At 35.3% G+C, this 21186-nt stretch overlaps 1 protein-coding gene across 1 annotated transcript; it reads right to left on the bottom strand.

Moving 5' to 3' along the window:
* Nucleotides 1-10452: 10452 nt before the first annotated feature.
* LOC109611824 (proton-coupled amino acid transporter-like protein CG1139) lies at nt 10453-20416 on the bottom strand. The gene is made up of 7 exons (XM_020035108.2): nt 20285-20416; nt 20077-20227; nt 19894-20015; nt 14994-15351; nt 14750-14928; nt 14520-14692; nt 10453-10794 (listed from the first exon to the last, which is right to left on the bottom strand). Exons 1-7 carry the CDS (start codon nt 20353-20355, stop codon nt 10505-10507), a joined length of 1344 nt encoding a protein of 447 aa, XP_019890667.1. The 5' UTR covers nt 20356-20416; the 3' UTR covers nt 10453-10504.
* Between the last annotated feature and the right edge of the window lie 770 nt (nt 20417-21186).

Below are 21186 nucleotides of genomic sequence, written 5' to 3'. Positions count from 1 at the left end.
TAAAAATTATGGCGTTTGACTTTGTTGCAGTTTTTTTATATCTCACATTTTATATTCGTCTAATCTTATTGTTTTCATGAGTTACAAACGGAATGACGATTTTAATATATTCTCCATAGTATGGAGGGTATAAAAATGGTGGAGGGTATAAAGATATATATCAGAGCTGAGTCTCAGCAAATGGAAAAATGGGCTGATATTCCATATATTGTGAACAATAACCATGTAATCGGATAAAAATATGTATGGATGCTATGAACCGATTTCGATAAAATTTGGCAGATGAACTTCTGAGCTCTGTGAGATATCTTGTGCCAAATATCATTGTTGTAGATTGCGTATTACATGTGTAAGGGATTCAAATACCAAATCGGAGATATAGCTGTATCTGAATCGATTTTAACCAAATATAAAGTACATACTTCTCTGCCGAATTTTGTCGGAAGTGCCAAAATTCACTCCATTTGGATCGATATTAACCATGTGGTGCACAATATGCCTGATATCGGATAAAGATATATATATATATGGGAGCTACATCCAATATTGATGCGATCTCGATAAAATTTGACAAAGGTATTTCTGGACTGTATCTGATATCTGGTACCAAATATTAAACTTGTGGAGTGCATGTGAGGGACTTAAACTCCAAATCGGATCGGATATACCACCTGACCACTATGTGGTTTAGGGCATAAAAATGATATGGTTTACAAAGTTTACGTTTAAAGAAGTTTCTGTAGTACAATGTTCACTTACATTGCCATACCAAAATATGAACTTATTTGACACCAATTAGCCCTTAAGCTGTAAACTCGCAAAAAAAAAGTCAAATGCGAAAACTATTGAGAAAAATTATATCTCCTCCCTCAGTACAATACGAATATGTCAAATGTATAGATGTCTTCATGGCTCTTACCAGTAATTACTTCAGCATGTAGTCCCTTTTAGTAGACCTTCTAGCTTTGCTTTATTTCCTTACAAATAACAACTGAAGCTATTTCAAAAACTTTGTCTAAATTCAACATTCCCAAATTGTGTCTCATCGCCATCGTCGTCGTCGTCTTTGAACCTCGGATACTCATTTCAAATGAAGTAATGCTCTACAAAAGTTATAAGAGTAAGGCCTCTTTTTAAGTTGAAAGTTTTTTATTTTTATTCTTCGTTTTGAACGAAAATCCAATCCCTCAGGCATTCCTTGGTATTCTTTCTGATGTCCGCCCGTATGGGGTAGCTAGCTATTAATGTTAGTTGCGCGATCGTACCTACTGTCGAGGATCATCATCAGTCTTTGTACATGTATTGAAGATGTTGTTTGAATATCGCATCCTGTTGTTGTTCAATTTGTTGGTGTTGTCGTTGTTGTTGCCAAGAAAAGCAATTCTCTTGTGGTCATCTACAATTTTAATGCCTTATACGCCCACACAATCTGTGGTTGATTATTAAAATGTTGTTATATCTTAGTAACCCATTTCAGATTGCAATGCCCTACGTTAGGTTATGAAGAATATATAAAACTTTGTTCAAAATAAATCTGTTATTACTCAAAGTTATGTTGTAGCAAGTGCGAAAGAGAGGGATCAATGGTGCTTAAAATGATCTATCGATAACCACTTTCGGAGTCGTAGCGTATAACAACATCCCAATAATGTGCTAGTTATACATATTTTTAAAACATTTTTGAAAATAAAAAAAAATAAATATAATTGCAAATATCTCCAAAAATAACCAGTAAGGAAAAGTTACAAGTCGGGCAGGGCCTAATACATGATATCCTTCACCACTATGTGTATTAAGTAGAACTCCCTAGCAAAAAAGTTTATATTGGGAATTTATGTGAAGTAGATCATACCAACTATATACCTTATTTGAATGAGTATCATGGCTTTAGAATGACCACATTTTGAATCGATCTTCAACAAATTTGGCGGAGGCTTTTGTACCTCCAGTACCAAATAATTTTGCTGTGTAGTGCAAGATATGACTTGGAGCAGTAGATATGCCGGAGCGAGATTCACCAAATGGAAAAATTCTGTTCAATTTGAAAAAATCTATCAAATTTGGGCTGATATTACATTTTTGGTGAACAATAACCGTAACATCGAATGAAGATGTTTATCGAAGCGATCTCGATAAAATTTGGCAGAGACATTTTCGAGCTGTATCTGATGTTCGATATCAAATATCATTGTTGTGGAGTTTCTACTACGCTATATCTGAACCGATTTTAAAATTGAGAAAAAGTGGTCTGACAATGGGATATATCTTACTTATATTAGATCTCTTGTTGATATAAATACTGAGATACACGAATTTAAAAAAAATTGCTGACTGTTTCGCATGTTAAGACACTTATAATTATTTGAAATGTTGATGGTGCGCACAACAACTAAAGATCTGTAATCAAGATGGTAGATATCGGACCATTCCTTCTGATACCTCCAGGCAAAGGGTCAATATTTTGAAAAAACAAAACGCTCATAAAAGCAAATTACGTTTCCGATTCCCTATAAATTTCACACAATTATTCTTTTCTGCTAACGATAGATCTTTTCTGCTAACGATAGATCTATTTCATATTCGGTCATTTATTCTGCTGCCACGGTCGATTAATACGAGCGTAGAGTGACCATCAGCTGTTATGGCGGCCCATACCATCACCATGGCAGACGCTTGAGTTCTGGTGGTCAACCGAATATGCACATTTTCAGCTGACCTCTTCGGCAAGTAAACACGATCATTTTGTCATTACAAACTGCTGGACAACGAATGTTTTCTCATCGTGGAAAACCAAATTCGGCAGTTCACAACTTTCGGCCAAGCGAAGCAACTCTTTAGCTCTTTTGAGTCTATTTTCTTTCTGTTCCACTTTTAGGAACTTCAATTGCTTTACCCCGAGCTAAATTTCCAATATTTGCCGAATGGAATATTGCGACATGTTCAACTCACGGGCCATTTTTCGACCACTGCGACTCAGGTTTCGACGAAGTCGCTTCTTTACGATTCGAACCATTTCTGCTGATGTTGCTGTTTTCTTCCCTCCACTTCCTTGACGTCGAGCTAAGCTACCAGTATCACTGTAACGAGCGATGGTACGAGAAACAAAAGATTTATTCACATTTAAATGCTGGAATTCTCCAACGATAGCCACTTGTGGTTTTCCAGTCAAATATAAAGAAATCACGCTATCACGCCTGAATTCCATTACCATTTTTATCTGGAAAATTCCCACCAAAATGCTTTTGTACGTATGGCGAGTTCGATCAACACCTTTTCTAGACAGTATTAAATATAATATTTTCTGCCTGTACATGCCATGTGTAGAGTGTTGTTTATGCTAATCCTTTAATTTTGCTGAAATATTATTTCTACCTTTTATGTTGAGATTTAAGGCAAAACATATTTCTAAGAATGCTCTTGGCTATGAAACCTTGTGTTTTATTGCATATCTGAAATTCGAAGTAGGAGAAAGAAACTTGTTTCCCTTCCTAATACGATGGTGTCTAACGAAACACGATTGTTTTGATTTGCATAATCTTTATTTCGTTCTAATTCATATTATTATTTTATTAACAGGAGTGTGTAGGACTCTAATTATAAACACACAGCAACAGAGATTTTAAGTTAGGATTTTTAAAGGTTTTTGTTCAACTCAATTTGAAATCTTACTAAATAAAAAAAAGAAATGCATTCCCTTAAGGCTGGATCCATGTCGGCAGTTTTAATTTCGTATGTATTAATATTTTCCCTCATTCCCCTCATTCCCCTCATTCCCCTCATTTAAAACCCCACAAAATAATCAGTCAAGAAAATACCTGTAGAAATAATTCTTTAGTGCTCGTAAACCCGTTCAAAGATAACAACAATTAATAAATATTTATTTTTTAGACAAATATATTTTAAACACAACAGATAAAACATTTTAAAATGTGAATGTGATCCCACAATTTACTGCCGAATATTAAATTTTTATTGACACTAGGGAAAAATAAACTGAAATTTTTAAAATCATACATCGTAGTTCAATTTTAATCCCACGACAATGTCAACAAGGCGAACTGATAATCGCATTGAAATACCTTTCCTAAAACAAATAAACATACCTGTCTCCAAACAAAGCATACAGTGCAAGAAAAAACAAACCACATTTTATTTGTAAATGCGCCAGGCGCAGACGCACGAATTAGGAGCAGAGCACCGCGTTTAAAAATATTTATCTAATCCGTTTGTCTATGCACGAGTTGAATAAACATAAAAAATGGATTGTGATCGAACTGCAAACATCACATCGATCAAGATAAAAAAGAAATATCGTGAAAGTGACAAAACGCGTTTTATCCTTTTCACTGCCAACAACGTGATGAGAAAGTGTATTTGCCTCTAGAAAAACATTTTATATGGTTACCCTTCCTTCAGGAATATTCGAGCTACTCTTTCTGAGAGAGTAAGGTAGTTTTATGATCTTTTACAAGATTTTCCGCAGAATATACGATTTTGTAAATTGCTTAACTTTGCTTATGAATTCCAAAAAAAAAAAAAAAACATCGTATACTCAACGAGTAAAAAAGGGCCGAACTTTGAATACCCTCTACCATTTAGAAACAATTTGGCAATTTTCAAAAAAAAAAAAATACAAGTAAACCAGTAAAGAAAGACTTAAAGTCGGGCGGGCCCGACTTTATGATACCCTACACCACTTTGCTAATTCAGTAGAGCTCAACCATACACGCTATAAATATAATTATAACTTACAAGTTCAAAGGACTAAATATGCCGAAGCATTTGTATCTTTTAAATTGGGACTTGTATGGCCCATTTGGTGCACAATTAATTTGAAATTGGATAAAGATATATATGGGAGCTATATCCAAATCTGAACCGATCTTGATAAAATTTGGCAAAGATATTCATATTTCACATATTTCCCTGAATATCGTTGTTACGGAGTGCATATTAAGGCTGTGGGTAACAAATATAACAAATCGAATGAACAATGTATATGCGAGTTGTAGCTATATCTGAATCGATCTTCACCAAATTTGGCATACTAGCTCAATTCGGTCGCATGTGCAAAATTCCATAATATTCGGGCTGATATTACATGTTTGGTGCACAATAAAAGGCAATTCGGACGAAGATATGTATGGAAGCTATATCCAATTTTTTGCCGATGATCTCCAATTTCAATAGGGTTCGTCCTCGGGCCAAACTAATTTTGTTTGGAAAATCTATCTAATTCTATCGTGCATTTTACGAACTATAGCTATCTCTGAACCGGGTTTCTCCAAATTTTACGTATTAGCTTCTAGACTGGTGATTTGGGCTGATATTGACCATTTAGTGCACATTTAACCCGAAATCGGATGAAGATATATATGAGAGCTATATCCAAATCTGAACCGATTTTGATAAAATTTAAAACAGCTATTCCTGTGCTCCATCTAATACCTGGTACCAAATATCGAATGTATGGGACTAAAACTCTAAATCGGATGAAACATATATATGGTTGCTATATCTATATCTGAAACGATTTTCACTAAATTTGATATACTTGCTTCTAGGCTGAATTTGGTGCGATGTACTAAAATTCAGTCCATTTGGACTTATATCGGCCATTTGGTGCACAATTAACCCGAAATCGGATGGAGATATATATGGAAGCTATATCCAAATCTGAACCGATTTCGATAAAATTAAAAACAGCTATTTTTGGGCTGTATCTTATATCTGGTACCAAATATCATTCTTGTGGAGTGCATATTACGAATGTGAGAGGCTTAAACACCAAATCGGATGAAAGATATATATGGGAGCTATAGCTGTTTCTGAACCGATTTTCTCCAAATTTGTTGTATTTGCTTTAAGGCTTATCTCGGTCACATGTGCCAAAATTCGGGCCATTTGGGCTGATATTGGCCATTTGGTGGCCAATTAACCCGAAATCGGATGAAGATATATATGGGAGCTATATCCAAATCTGAACCGATTTCGATAAAATTTAAAACAGCTATTTCTGTGCTCCATCTAATACCTGGTACCAAATATCACGGTTGTGGAGTGCATAGTAGGAATGTGAGGGACTTAAAGATCAAATCGGATGAAAGATATATATGTGAGCTATACCTATATATCTGAACCGATTTTCTCCAAATTTGATATACTTGCTTCTAGGCCGAACTCGGTTGGGTGTGCCAAAATTCAGGTAAGTTGGACTGATAGTGGATATTTGGTGCACATTTAACCCGAAATCGGAAGAAGATATATATGGGAGCTATATCTAAATTTGATCCGATTCTCACCAATTTCAATAGGGTTCGTCCTTGGGCCAAAAAAATATTGTTTGGAAAATTTCATCTCAATCGGATAATAAATGCGACCTGCATTTTGTTCACAAGAATACATGGACAGACGGACGGACGGACGGACGGACAGACGGACTGACATGCATAAATCGACTCAGAAAGTGATTCTATGAAGGTTCTCAAAAGTAACTATGGGTCTATCTCGTTTCCTTCTCCATGTTACAAACAAATGCACAAAGACATAATACCCTTACCACTATGTGGTGTAGGGTATAAAAACTCAGAAAGTGATTCTATGGAGATCCTCAAAAGTAACTATGGGTCTATCTCGTTTCTTTTGCCTGTTACAAACAAATGCACAAGGACATAATACCCTTACCACTATGTGGTGTAGGGTATAAAAATAAAATCCGTTAAAAATTCTGAATGCCTATACGACGACGTGGACCTGCATAGGCAACATTTGTCATAAGTTGAAACTTGAAGAAAAATCAACAAAACACCGAATATAGGGGGTACCGTTATATGGGGGCTATACGAAGACGTGTACATGCACGGACAATTTTCTGGCATGGGCTGAAGTATCCATTTCGAACTTCACATGCGAAATTTAAAACAATCCCGGTAAATAATGTCGCTAAAATCATCAAAATATCGAATATCGGGGGGTACCGTTATATGGGGGCTATATGATAACTTGGATCTACATTGCCCATATTCTGTTTTATGCTGGAGTATCTATTACGAACTTCAGATACCAAATTTGGGACGATTCCGTTAAATAATGTCGCTAAAATCATCAAAATACCGAATATCGGGGGGTACCGTTATATGGGGGCTATATAAAGACGTGGACCTACATGGCTCTTTTTTTGACTTAGGATGTAGTGTCCATTACGAACTTCAAATGCCAAATTTGAAACAATTCCGGTAAATAATGTCGCTAAAATCATCAAAATACCGAATATCGGGGGGTACCGTTATATGGGGGCTATATGATAACTTGGACCTACATTGCCCATTTACGAACTTAACCTGCCTGCTGGCAAAATATACATGTGTGCAAAGTTCTAGCCTTTTATCTCAATTTGTTAGAAAGATAGCGTGCTAACAACAGACAGACAGACAGACGTCTTAGAATTTTACGCTGATCAAGAATATATATACTTTGTTGGGTCTGACATGAGTATTTCGAGGAGTTACAAACGGAATGATAAAATAAATATACCCTCCATAGTATGGTGGAGGGTATAAAAATACCAGTGTCGATCACCTCAAGCAAGCGCTTCGCCGGGAATGGGCCAAAATACCGCAGAGCAAACAATCGGGAAGCGTGTGATTGTTTCGTTGGCCGTTTGAAGGCCATAGTTCGTGCCAAAGGTGGCCAATTCGAACAAATTTAAACGTATTCTAAAATTGGATGCTATTTCCGACATTTTTTGCTTTCATTCGATAAAATGAAAAAAAAATGTAACAGTTATGACGTTTGACTTTGTTGCAGTTTTTTATCACACCCTGTATTTGCCCGACTTCTCAATGCTAAGTACAGCAACTTCTCCCAATCTTTTACATAAAACAAATAATTGTATTTTCATTCAATTAATAATGTTTGGTATATTGGCTAATCTTAAAACTTAACTCGTACGGCCCCAGATATATTTATCTAATCGTTCATCTTTCGTCTCTGTATCTTATAGGCCGACCTGACTTTATTGCAATGAAATAAACAAATGAAATTAACAACGGCATCTCAATGATTCTATGGTATTTCATCGGCACGAACAGGATGCTCTATTTTACATCACTATTTTACATCTGCATTCAACCAAAGGCAATTTCATTCGTAGTAGCAGCAGAATCCGTTTTACCATTGCGAATGATGTTACATATTTTTATACCCTCAGCCATATGGCTACAGAGGGTATATATCATTTGATACGGCCAAAACGTGCCTAGTCGAAATAACAGTTTTAGACCCTAGGTCTCTTTGGACCAAATCCGTTTCAGAACATTTGGAGTCGATCTAGCGATGCCCGTCCGTCCGTCCGTCTGTCTGTCTGTCTGTCTGTCTGTCTGTCTGGCTGGCTGGTGCGCACGATAACTCTCGAAGGGAGTATCCGATTTGGTCCAAACTTGGTACATCGCAATATTTTTGTCAAACTTAGATCGAGTTCGGAGATGGGCAATATCAGCCCACTCCTTCTGGTACCTCCCACACAAAATGTCCAAATTTTCAAAGAAAATAATTTATTGCACAGAAAGAGAAAGGATAATCCGATTTTACTCGAACTTTGCGAATCCTAATATTTTCATCAGTTCTAGTTCAGGTGCGAAATTGGACAATATCGGTCCACTCCATCAGAGACCTCCCCCACAAAGGGTCAAAATTTTGAATAATTACAACCCTTATAAAATGTGATGTAAGAGCCCGATAGTCTTCAAATTTCACACATCGCAATAATTTTATTAGCGCAAGGTTTGGTGCGCAAATGGAATGTATCGGTCCACTCCTTCCGGTACCTCTCCCACAAAAGGTCGAAATTTCAAAAAATATTTTTTGCACACAAAGAGAAACGATAATCCGATTTTGCTTCAACTTTGCAAATGCTAGTATTTTCATCAGTGCTAGGTAAGTTGCGAAAATGGACAATATCGGTCCACTCCATCAGGGACCTCCCCCACAAAGGGTCAAAATTTTGAATAATTACAACTTTTATAAAATGTGATGTAAGAGTCCGATAGTTTTCAAATTTCACATATCTCAATATTTTTATTAACCCAAGGTCTGGTGTTAAGAGGGAATACGTCGGTCCACTCCTTTTGGTACCTCCCCCCAAAAAAGGTCGAAATTTTCAAAAAAAAAATATATAAAATATATTTTTTTACACAGAAAGAGAAACGATTACCCGGTTTTGCTCTAACTTTGTAAATCCTAATATTTGCGTCAGTGCTAGGTCAGGTACGAAAATGGACAATATCGGTCCACTCCATCAGGGACCTCCCCCACAAAGGGTCAAAATTTTGAATAATTACAACTTTTATAAAATGTGATGTAAGAGTCCGAACGTCTTCCAATTTCACACATTCCAATATTTTTATAAACCCAAGATCTGGTGTTAACATGGAATGTATCGGTCCACTCCTTCTGGTACCTCCCCCACAAAGTGTCGAAATTTTGAATACCCATGAAGCTCATAAAACGCCAAATTATGATCCGATTCCATTTAGACTTGGCACATTTCAGTATTTCTATCAACACAAGATCTGTTATAAAGGTGGTATAGATCGAACCATTTCTTCTGGTACCTCCCCTATACATAGGGTTCAAGATTTTGAAAAACAAAACGCACAAATAAAGCTAAATAACCATCCAACTCTTTTCAAATTTCACACACACAAATATTTTTGCAAACACAATATCTGTTGTGAAGTTTATACGAAGGGTCACAATTTTCAATAATTTTATCTGTCATAACTTTCGAAACAATTTAGCAATTCTTTACTGTTTGCTATGCTCAAATATTTCTCTCAATAAGAAGCCTGATATGAATATGAAATTTATCGGAATTTATGATTTCGCATAAAATTTGACATAAATAACTTTTCTTGTAAGTTTGCCCCATATTTCGTTCAATATCAGGTGAAGTATAAAAATGGAATATTTCGGTAGACACTATATGGTATGGTTTTTAACATTTTCTAAAAATTATTACATATCTCATATAAAGTAAGGGGTGAGTCGATATAATCCATACCAGGAACGGAATATTTATATCATATTTTTGAGTCTGATACGAAATGGACAATATTGGCCCATTCCTTCGAAACCGGCTCCATAGAGGGTCAATCGTTTGAATAATTGTAACACTAGTCAAATATATTTCAATTATTTAATCGAACATAGGCTGAGGGTATATATCTGTCGGCAATACCGACTGATACTTTTTAACTTGTTGAGTATGTTCGTTTCATGTTCAATTCTTTAGAAACTCTTATCGATGTTGGCCCTGGTCGATGCTATCACATGTAATAGTTGAATCTAGTTAGTTTAATTGAGCCATCTATATTTTACATCCAAAAACCTATTCTCTTTGGAAATGTGAACAAATCCACTCAAGAAATACATACACAACAAGAAATTTTAGACACAGATAAAATTACATCCATGCATACAGGCGAGGCAAATATATTTGAACAGATTACAATAGTTGCGAATAATACAACAGACTTTGGATAGGCTCATTTGTCTGGCCAAATGCAGTTCGAATATTATTGGAAGCCACCCATGTTCCCGTAATACAGCCACATAGGCCAAATATCATTAGAAATAAATCACGAATAAATATCCAATTGTACGTTCCATAGCCATGCTCATAGTTGACACACAAATCCATTAACGCTGGCAACACAAATGCCAATATTGTCAGGCAAAATGAACCGACGAGAGGTAGGAATACGGAGATATCTGGTGAAATGGCAGCAATAAATACTGAAAATGAATGAATGAAAGTCAACTAAGTAAACGTCGGTCTAAATGTGCATTATTTGAGAAATGAATACTTTTTTAAAGTATTTCTAATTTATATTTAAAATATAAAAGAAATGAACAGAAATATGGATATTTTATTTAAATAGAAGCCTGAGAAATATACGATATTACGATACGATATTTCCAATACATTCTATATATACAGGGTGAGATAAAAAACATTGTTTTCAAATTTTATTGCATGAAAGCAAAAAATGTCGGAAATAGCAAAACATTTTTAGAATAAGATTAGATTTGTTCGATTGGGTCACTTTGGCACGAATTATGACCTTCAAACAGCCAATGAAACCGTCACACGCTGCCCGAACGTTGTTCTGCGGTATTTTGGACCGACAGTTTGGTATTTTTAGTGCCAACCTTGCTTTCCAAATTTCTCCAGACACAATAGTCCAACGGATTGGTATCCGGAGATTTTGGTGGCCATTATGCGCTGGAAATGAAGCGGGGAACCTCATTTTGTGGCGGCCCACAAAATCACCATGGCCGGCGCTTGAGTTCTGGTGGCCAACCGAAGGTGCACATTTTCAGCTGACCTCTTTGGCAGTAAACACGATCATTTTGTTTGTTTACAAAATGTCGGACAACGAATGTTTCCTCATCGGAGAAACCTAAATTCGGCCAAGGTGCACATTTTCAGCTTTTCAGTCATTGCGCGCTGGAAATGAAGCGAGGAACCTCATTTTGTAACCATTCTTGGGTGGCGCGTGCTGAGTGCGATGGTGCTGTGTCCTGTTGGAATGTTCAAGGTGTGCGGCCACAATGTTTGCGTGCACAAGGCTTTCATATACCCTCCTGAATATTTTCGCTATAATATTCGAGAGCGACCATTGGCTGTTATGACGGCCCACACCATAACCATTGCCAGCGCTTGAGTTCTGGTGGCCAACCGAAGGTGACCTCTTTGGCAAGTAAACACGATCATTTTGTTTCTTTACAAACTGCTGGACAACGAATGTTTTCTCATCGTAGAAAACCCAATTCGGCAATACACCACTTTCGGCCAAGCGAAGCAACTCTATAGCTCTTTTGAGTCTATTTTCTTCCTCTTGCAGTTTAAGTTCTTGCACTTTTTGGAATTTCAATCTCTTTAGCTCGAGCTCATTTTTCAATATTTGCCAAATGGAATATTGAGATATGTTCCGCTCACAAGCCATTTTTCGGCCACTACGACACAGGATTCGATTAAACTGCCAATTTACAGCCAATTCTGTTTAAAACTATGAATCAAACACCCAACAATGTTGTGTGTTATATGGACCCATTTTATATTTTATGGATCCATTATACATTAGATTAAAGTTTTTCTTAGCTACTAGCAAAAGACCGCTACTTCGTGGGGGAGAAGTTCACCTCAAAATTATAGATTCATTGGAACAGTTCTGTTAGTCCTTTTTGGTACTTATCAAGCACAATGTGTTAAGTATGACAGAAGACTTTAATTAAAACTTAATATATCGTACTATATATTCAGAGTTTTAAGGATCTATAAAATTTCTCGAGCTGTTCATTTTCGGAAAAATAATAGGGAAATGTTTACCATTTACGCTAAAAAGTCTTAATTTTTTTTCATTTTGAAGTTAATAGAGGAGGATATTTGTAAAACCATAGCATAATGGACCCAATTTTTCTGTCCACAGTTATTTAACGTCAACCGAAGAAAACCAACAGTGACCTCAATACTACATTTCAGAAGTCCGGAAACAACTTTTCTGGGTTAAATCATTGAATGATCTGCTCAGCTCAATACAAATGCAGTCAATAGAAGCATACATCGCGCAAGGGTCCTGGAATATAATGGAGTCGACTTTAATTGAGCGAGTTATTGCAAATAATAAAGCCAAAGATCTGCAGAAGGCTCATCAAAGCAATTGCCGTATTTATAAAAACTTGAACCTAACACCAGGATTATATTATATTAATGGGAATTACAGTGCCCAAGAAATCTCCTGGATATCGACTAATTGAAAGAGACTAATTACTTATCTGCAAGTGGCACTGCGATATCGAAAACTAATCATTACTGAATTTCATTAATGTATGTAAATTCTTCTTAACAAATACTCATCTATCTGAATTAATCACCGACTGACGACATGTTGCCAAAGTCGTACATCCTTTATTTACTCATCCAATGTACACGTCAATATCAAATTTCGAAATTTCAGCCAAATCTCATCGCCCTATACCAACTTTTTTTATTTTTTTTTTTAATTTTATTGAATGAATATAAAAAATGTCGGAAATAGCATCAAACTTTAGCATTAGTTTAGATTTGTTCGAATTGCTCTTTGGCACGAATTATGGTCTTCAAACGGCCAATGAAACCTTCTCACGCTGCCCGAATGTTGCTCTTCGGTATTTTGGCCCATTCCCGGCGAAGCGCTTGCTTGAGGTGATCAACACTTTGGTATTTTTTATTGCCAACCTTGCTTTCCAAAATACTCCAGACACAATAGTCCAACGGATTGGTACCCGGAGATTTTAGTGGAAGCGAAGTTGGAAATAAAGCGAGGAACAACTTTTTTCTAACAATTCTTGGGTGGTGCGTGCTGAGTGCGATGGTGAGTCAAGCTGAGTCCTGTTGGAATGTCCAAGGACTGGGACCAAAATATGTGCGTGCCCAAGGCTTTAATATACCCTCCAGAATATTTTCGCTATAATATTTGAGAGCGACCATCGTCATGGCCAGCGCTTGAGTTCTGGTGGCCAACCGAAGGTGCACATTTTCAGCTGACCTCTTTGCCAAGTGAACACGATCATTTTGTTTGTTTACAAACTGCTGGACAACGAATGTTTTCTCATCGTAGAAAACCCAATTCGGCAGTACACCACTTTCGGCCAAGCAACTCTGTAGCTCTTTTAGTTTATTTTCTTTCTCTTGAGGTGCAAGTTCTTGCACATTTTGGAATTTCAATGGTTTTAGCCCGAGCTCATTTTTCAATATTTGCCGAATGGAATATTGCGATATGTTCAGCTCAAGAGCCATTTTTCGGCCACTGCGACGCGGGTTCCGATCAAGTCGCTGATGTAGCTATTTCAGCTGATGTAGCTATTTTTTCCATCCACTTCCTTGACGTCGGGCAACGCTACCAGTATCACGGTAATGAGCGATGGTACGAGACACAAAATATTTATTCACATTTAAATGCTGGAGTGCTCTAAAGATAGCCACTTTTATTTTTCCAGCCAAATATATCGAAATCACACTATCACGCTTGAACTCCATCACGAATAAAATTTTTGTAGAAAATTTCCACCAAAATGCTTTTGAAAGCTTGCAAACAATATATTGAGCTGTCACTGTCAAGTTTGAAGGCCATAATTCGTGCCAAAGTTGACCAATTCCAACAAATCTAAAATTATTCTAAAATTTGATGCTATTTGCGACATTTTTTGCTTTCATTCAAAAAATAAAAAATAAATGTTAAAATTATTGCATTTGACTTTGTTGCAGTTTTTTATCTCACCCTGTATATACTTTGTATGTTCTCAAATGGACATTTCGGGGAGTCATCCCGAATGACAAACTTACTTAAAATAGAGTAACTGCAAAGTGCTTACATCCTATGAAATGTTTGTTTAAAAAGAAGGGGTTAGGATGCTCTTTTGTAGGTAGTTCCTTTTACAGATTAGAAGTAATTAAACTCATTCATAATATTTCTTACCTGTAGCTAACGCCAGTAAGCACCGAAAATTATACTCCATTATGCGCTGATCGTCCTCATTAAACATTTTCGAGACATAATGATGCCATAGTACATCAATGACGACATATCCCTGCAGGGTATATGAAAAGAAGATGGCAATCGCTAGCATAATTTTCACAAGCTGTGAGGTTCTAGAAAACAAAACTATAATAAAGAACAAATCATATAGATGCGTCACAAATACCAACATTAAATGCGGATCCATATTCAATGTAACACTGCCACGAACCTGACAATCGAAACGCCAATAACCAATGAAACCAAAGGCTGCATAAAATACCAATGCAGTCGCTGATCCCAATGTCAAAACACCAGTAAATCCTAAAAAATCTCGGGGGTTTGCCATTTCATGTTCAATGGCAATAATCTGAAACACACGAACATAATATGACCGACATAGGAAACATGCAGGATTTTATTTATTTCACCTACCACCCCAATTGACTCCATGGCAAATAAGACTGATCCAAAAAATAAAGGATAATTATGGATTTTATTAATCATTGTGCGTTCTCGCAGCGGAGGTAAGTCGTTTACAATATACGCCAGTATAAAGACGAATGCCAGTAATAGGAGAATATTCGCTGTCACATTGAGAGGTATTAAATGCTTTAGATCTCTGATCATAAATATAATTATCATTGGTCCTGCCAGCGCTAGCACATGTATATGAAAATCGAATTCATAAAAGTAATGGTCCACAATCTGTTTGATATTATCAGCAACGAAGAGGATATATATGCAGCAGACGCCGAAATGATGTAGACAAAGAAAACCGTCCACAAAGACGCTGAAAGGAGAGTTAAGGTATTATTTGTTGCCTACTTTTCATCTATTGTACCATGGTTGTAACCGTAAGAACAAATTGCTCTGCATTTTATGTCATGTATCATGTCAAATGTTACTACATTGAAATATTTAACCAGTAAGGAATAGTTAAAAGTCTGGCGGGCCGACTATATAATACCCTACACCACGAACATATTTAGTAGAGCTCCCGTAACACAAGAATTTATTTGAAGTAGATCATACCACCTATCAACATTTGGATGTAGAGGAGTTATAATTTTGTTTCAGAGGGAACTAATATATGGGAGGCATAATCAATTCTGAATCGATTTTCACTAAATTTGACGGAGTTTTTTTATCTTTTATACCAAATAACATTTTAGTTTTATATTAAAAGAATATATATCGGAGCTAAGTTCCACCAAATGGAAACGTACGTCCCGAAATTCACTCCATTTGCGCTGATATTTTCCATTATTTGCACAATAAACCTGAAATCGGATAAAGGATATATATGGGAGCTATATCCAAATTATAGCCGATCTCGATAAAATTTGGAAAATATATTTCCGATCTCCATAAGATATCTGATAACAAATATCATTGTTGTCGAATGCCTATTACAAATGTGAGAGATTTACAGACCAAATCGATTTTCACCAAATTCGATGCACTTGCCTCTTGAGTGAATTCGGTCGGATGTACCAAAATTCAAGTAATTTGAACTGATATTGGCCATTTGGTGCACAGTTAACCCGAAATGGGTTGAAGATATATGGGATTCAAATATGAACCGATCTTGATAAAATTTAGCAGAGATATATTCGAACAGCTTGATTCTCACACAAAATTTCAAGTTTTTAGTTTTATCCGTACCAAATGGTACCATATTTGAATTGTTCGTAGCCTTAAAGTGCGAATTTTCAAAAACCCTTTGGAACACTAGTCCTGCATTTCATCGGTGATTCATTTTAAATTTCTAGCTAATTCCGTTTGTCCAATACAAAGTATTCGGTTTTTAGTACATTTTTGTACTTTTCGTAGCCTTTTAAAACGATTTTTCTTGCCTACGCACCAAGACTGACTCTCGTGCAAAATTGCAAGACTCCATCTTCAGCCGATCGTCTGGGCGTTGATTCTCAGTCGGTCTCCATCTATATTAATGAAAAAGTAAAGTAATTGACTGACTGACTGACTGACTGATTGATTCATCATCGCCCAGACAAAACGGCTGAAGCTAAAATCTTGAAATTTTGGGTGAGGGTCACTCCTGGTCCGAAGGAGTCAGATAAGGATGGGTTTTTGAAAAATTTGTAATAGAACGGTGCAAAAAGTATAAAAAGGTACTAAATATGGTACCCTTTGTATTTTAGGAAGCAGTAGAGCTAGAGCTCTTAAATTTGGAATGAGGTTCACTGATGGAGTGAGTGATTGATGTACCAAAAGGATTCTAGAAATTCGTATTATAAGTGTACGAAAAGTACAAAAATGTAATACATTTGGTACGATTTCGTATTATGTGAACGGTTAGAGCTAAGTATGTTCGGTTAGAGCTAAGAATACGAAAAGTACTAAACGGTACTAAATTTGGTACAATTGCAATTTGAAGAAACGGATGGAACTGTACTTGCTTCTAGGCTGAATACGGGCGGATGTGCCAAAATTCAGGTCATTTGGACTGATATTGGCCATTTGGTGCACTATTAACCCGAAATCGGTTGAGGATATATTTGGGAGCTATATCTTAGTCTGAACCGATCTTGACAAAAATTGATATAATTATTTAAGAGCTGTATCTGATATCTGGTACCAAAGATCATTGTTGTGGAATGCACATTACGCATGTGAGGTACTTAAAACCCCAAATCGGAAGAAAAATATATATGGAAGCTATTGTTACATATGAACCGATTTTCTCCAAACTTGATTTACTTGCTCCTAGACAGAATATACAGATCATTTGGGCTTTTTATTGGCCATTTGGTGTACAATTAACATGAAATCGGTTGAAGATATATGGGAGCTATATCGAAATCTGATCCGATTATCATCAATTTCAATAGGGTCCTTGTGCCAAACAAATATTCAGGGCTGTCATAGAAACCAATTTTGTCACTATTGATTTTAAAAACGACAAGAAAAAATGCTTTGGTGTCATGAAAATCAATTTTATCGGTTTTATTTTCGAATTAGAATTTTATCGGTTTTGGTTGTCATAGAAGCCAATGTTATTGATTTTGTTATTGGAAATAAACCAATGCTTAGAGCTGTCACTTTTCATTTCCTTTGGATTTTTAAACAATTTTTAAAGGATATTCGAAGGACTAAAAATGTGGATTTTTTAAACAATTTTTAAAGGACTATAAACGTGGATTTTTTTAAAGAATTTTTAAAGGATATTTAAAGGACCATAAACGTGGATTTTTTAAAGATTTTTTAAAGGACTACAAACGTGGATTTTTTAAAGATTTTTTAAAGGACTACAAACGTGAATTTTTTAAAGCTTTTTTAAGGGACTACAAACGTGGATTTTTTAGAGTACTATAAACGTGGATTTTTTTAATGATTTTTTAAAGAATTTTTAAAGGATATTTAAAGGACTATAAACGTGGATTTTTTAAAGGATATTTAAAGGACCATAAATGTGAATTTTTAGAGGATATTTAAAGGACCACAAACGTGGATTTTTCAAAGAATTTTTAAAGGATATTTAAAGGACTATAAACGTGGATTTTTAAAGGATATTTAAAGGACCATAAACGTGGATTTTTCAAAGAATTTTTAAAGGATATTTAAAGGACTATAAACGTGGATTTTTCAAAGAATTTTTAAAGGATATTTAAAGGACTATAAACGTGGATTTTTCAAAGAATTTTTAAAGGATATTTAAAGGACTATAAACGTGGATTTTTCAAAGAATTTTTAAAGGATATTTAAAGGACTATAAACGTGGATTTTTTAAAGGATATTTAAAGGACCATAAATGTGAATTTTTTAAGGAATTTTTAAAGGATATTTAAAGGACCATAAACGTGGATTTTTCAAAGAATTTTTAAAGGATATTTAAAGGTCTATAAACGCGGATTTTTTAAAGGATATTTAAAGGACCATAAATGTGGATTTTTTAAGGAATTTTTAAAGGATATTTAAAGGACCATAAACATGGATTTTTCAAAGAATTTTTAAAGGATATTTAAAGGACTATAAACGTGGATTTTTTAAAGGATATTTAAAGGACCATAAATGTGGATTTTTTAAGGAATTTTTAAAGGATATTTAAAGGACCATAAACATGGATTTTTCAAAGAATTTTTAAAGGATATTTAAAGGACCATAAACGTGGTTTTTTAAAGGATATTTAAAGTACCATAAACGTGGATTTTTTAAGGAATTTTAAAATATATAGCGACTTATTTCTTTTTTTATTTACTTTACTTTTACTGATATTTCAATGACAAATAAACAAACAACACATGTAAGCAACAATAGCTGTTTCGAACATTATTTACATTCGAAATTGACAAAATCAACTTGGTTTCATGACACCAAATGAAACCAACATTGGTTTACAAAAACGACAATAAGCAAAACCGACATGGTTTCTGTGACAGCCCTGATTGTTTGCAAAATTTCATCTCAATCGGATAATAAATGCGACCTGAATTTTGTTCACAAGAATACAGACAGGCTGACATGCATAAATCGACTCAGAAAGTGATTCTATGAAGATCCTCAAAAATAACTATGGGTCTATCTCGCTTCCTTCTCCATGTTACAAACAATTGCACAAAGACATAATACCCTTACCCCTATGAGGCGTAGGGTGTAATGACAAATAAAAGTTGGAATAATCCAAAATGTTGGTTTCAAATTTCTTTTCCTTAGGCCTTCTCAATTAATTGCATATTTCTTTAGCGGTTTAAATCACTTAACATTGATAACTATTTTCTTGTCTGGTGACAATAATATGACTCGATCTTGTCCTATCTTTACACTTCAATGCCTTTGCCCCTACTCAATACAGGTGTAGTTAGCAATTAAAGTTCCCAAAGGGTGTACTCTGTGCTCTTTTTCCAATCGAATTCTCTGAAATTTGATTTTACTGGTAAAATACCATTTAAAAATTATTCTATATTAGTTAAGGCTTTCATATATCCTCGATTCAGGAGATTTTAAAAAGTTTGAATCTTTGGCCACATTTGGATATTGTTTACATTTTTTATGGTGGAAGCATGGTAGAAGAATACAGGTAGTCGCATCGACACAGCTGCTGGAACAATGGACTGTCAAACCGATTTTGAAATTGAAAATCTTGAATGAAAAGTTATTGAAATTTTTTAAAAATTGTTGAAAAATACATATCATTACAACCTCCGATTTGCGCTGTACAAGAAAACATATATATTTCCACTTATTTTTGACAAAACACTTTAAAAATTTTGACATATTAATGTTCCCAAGCGTTGTTGCATCTACCTATATTCTTCTACCATGGGTGGAAGGTATACAAATTCAGAAATTCTCAATTTGTTTCATCACTTACTCAGCCATAACAGATAATTTATTCAGACATGGTGGCCCCTCCAATAAAGCAATTTTCATTGCTTCAGGAAATGTCAATGAGGCATTTTTGTGTCTTCGACAAATCTCGTACATGCCATAAATCTGAAAAATGCAACGAAAATCATAAAAACAACAATTGATTGAAATCTTAATTCAATCTGACCAACAAATGTACTGCATACACCATAATACCGCCAATCGCAAAAGTTCCCAATATTCCATTCAACCAACCGGCGTGGCAAAAAGCCCTTGGCATTTCTAAGCAACCGGTACCAATGGAACATTTCAAGATACTGACAAATGCCTCAAGATTTCTAGGACAATAATGACATATCACTACCCACTTAAATTGAAATGTGCGAAATACTTACGAGATGGGATATTTAACATAACGATGCTGGTGCGGATCATAGTTTTTGGGATATTGAATATTCAATAACATTTTCAAAAATTCATGTTTTCAATTTTTATATTCTGAAAGGAATGTCAATAAAACGCTTTGCAGAGTTTTTGTTGTCAAAATTGAAAAAAAAATGGAATTTTGATAGGAAATATTTTATGTAAGGAAAAAAATCATAATTAGCAGAAAATTTTCCCAGTATATACCACAAAACTTTACACTAATAAGCCTGACACGCCATATTAACCCTGGCTTATCGCTCACAAAAGAACAGTGGAACATAAATCTGAAGAAGAAGAAGAATGATGATTACTGGCCAGCTAACTGCAACACCTTCGCTAACCACCAATGCAGTAGGTTTGAGTATGAACTTCGTGAGTTGTGTCGTAAATATCCCTAGCGAATGCATATCAGGAACAGAAAGCGCTTATTAACTTCCAACTTGCAGACAGGAATAATGCAAAAAAGACGAAGAGGACAGCAACAACAACAGTAAACGCATTTTATAGCTGCACAATTCAACGCCACTATATCATGATTCTTATCTGGAGTGAGAATTTATTCATAGCTGTAAGTATTTGCATGTGTGTATAAGTGTTGGAGTTGCGGAATTTTTATTTCTGTACAAGCTGGCAAACTGTTCCTTGAATTCAGTGAAGGAAATGGGTCGAACTTTTTATACCCTCTAACGCAAAAGAAACTTATTCAATATGGTAGGTCCGAAATTCTCAAATAATAAGTCAAAATAGAATAGCTTTTTAATTTAAGGTATTAAAATAGATTTAGCCAATGAATTGGCCCTTGAAGATAACATAATTTTCCATAGCAGCATTATTTATAAAATATGCCCGTTACAAGGTAATGTAATCAAAC

This window comes from Musca domestica, unplaced genomic scaffold (genome assembly GCF_030504385.1).
Source record: "Musca domestica strain aabys unplaced genomic scaffold, Musca_domestica.polishedcontigs.V.1.1 118, whole genome shotgun sequence".
Classification (NCBI taxonomy): Eukaryota; Metazoa; Arthropoda; class Insecta; order Diptera; family Muscidae; genus Musca; species Musca domestica.
This window is presented reverse-complemented; position numbering and strand designations above follow the sequence as displayed.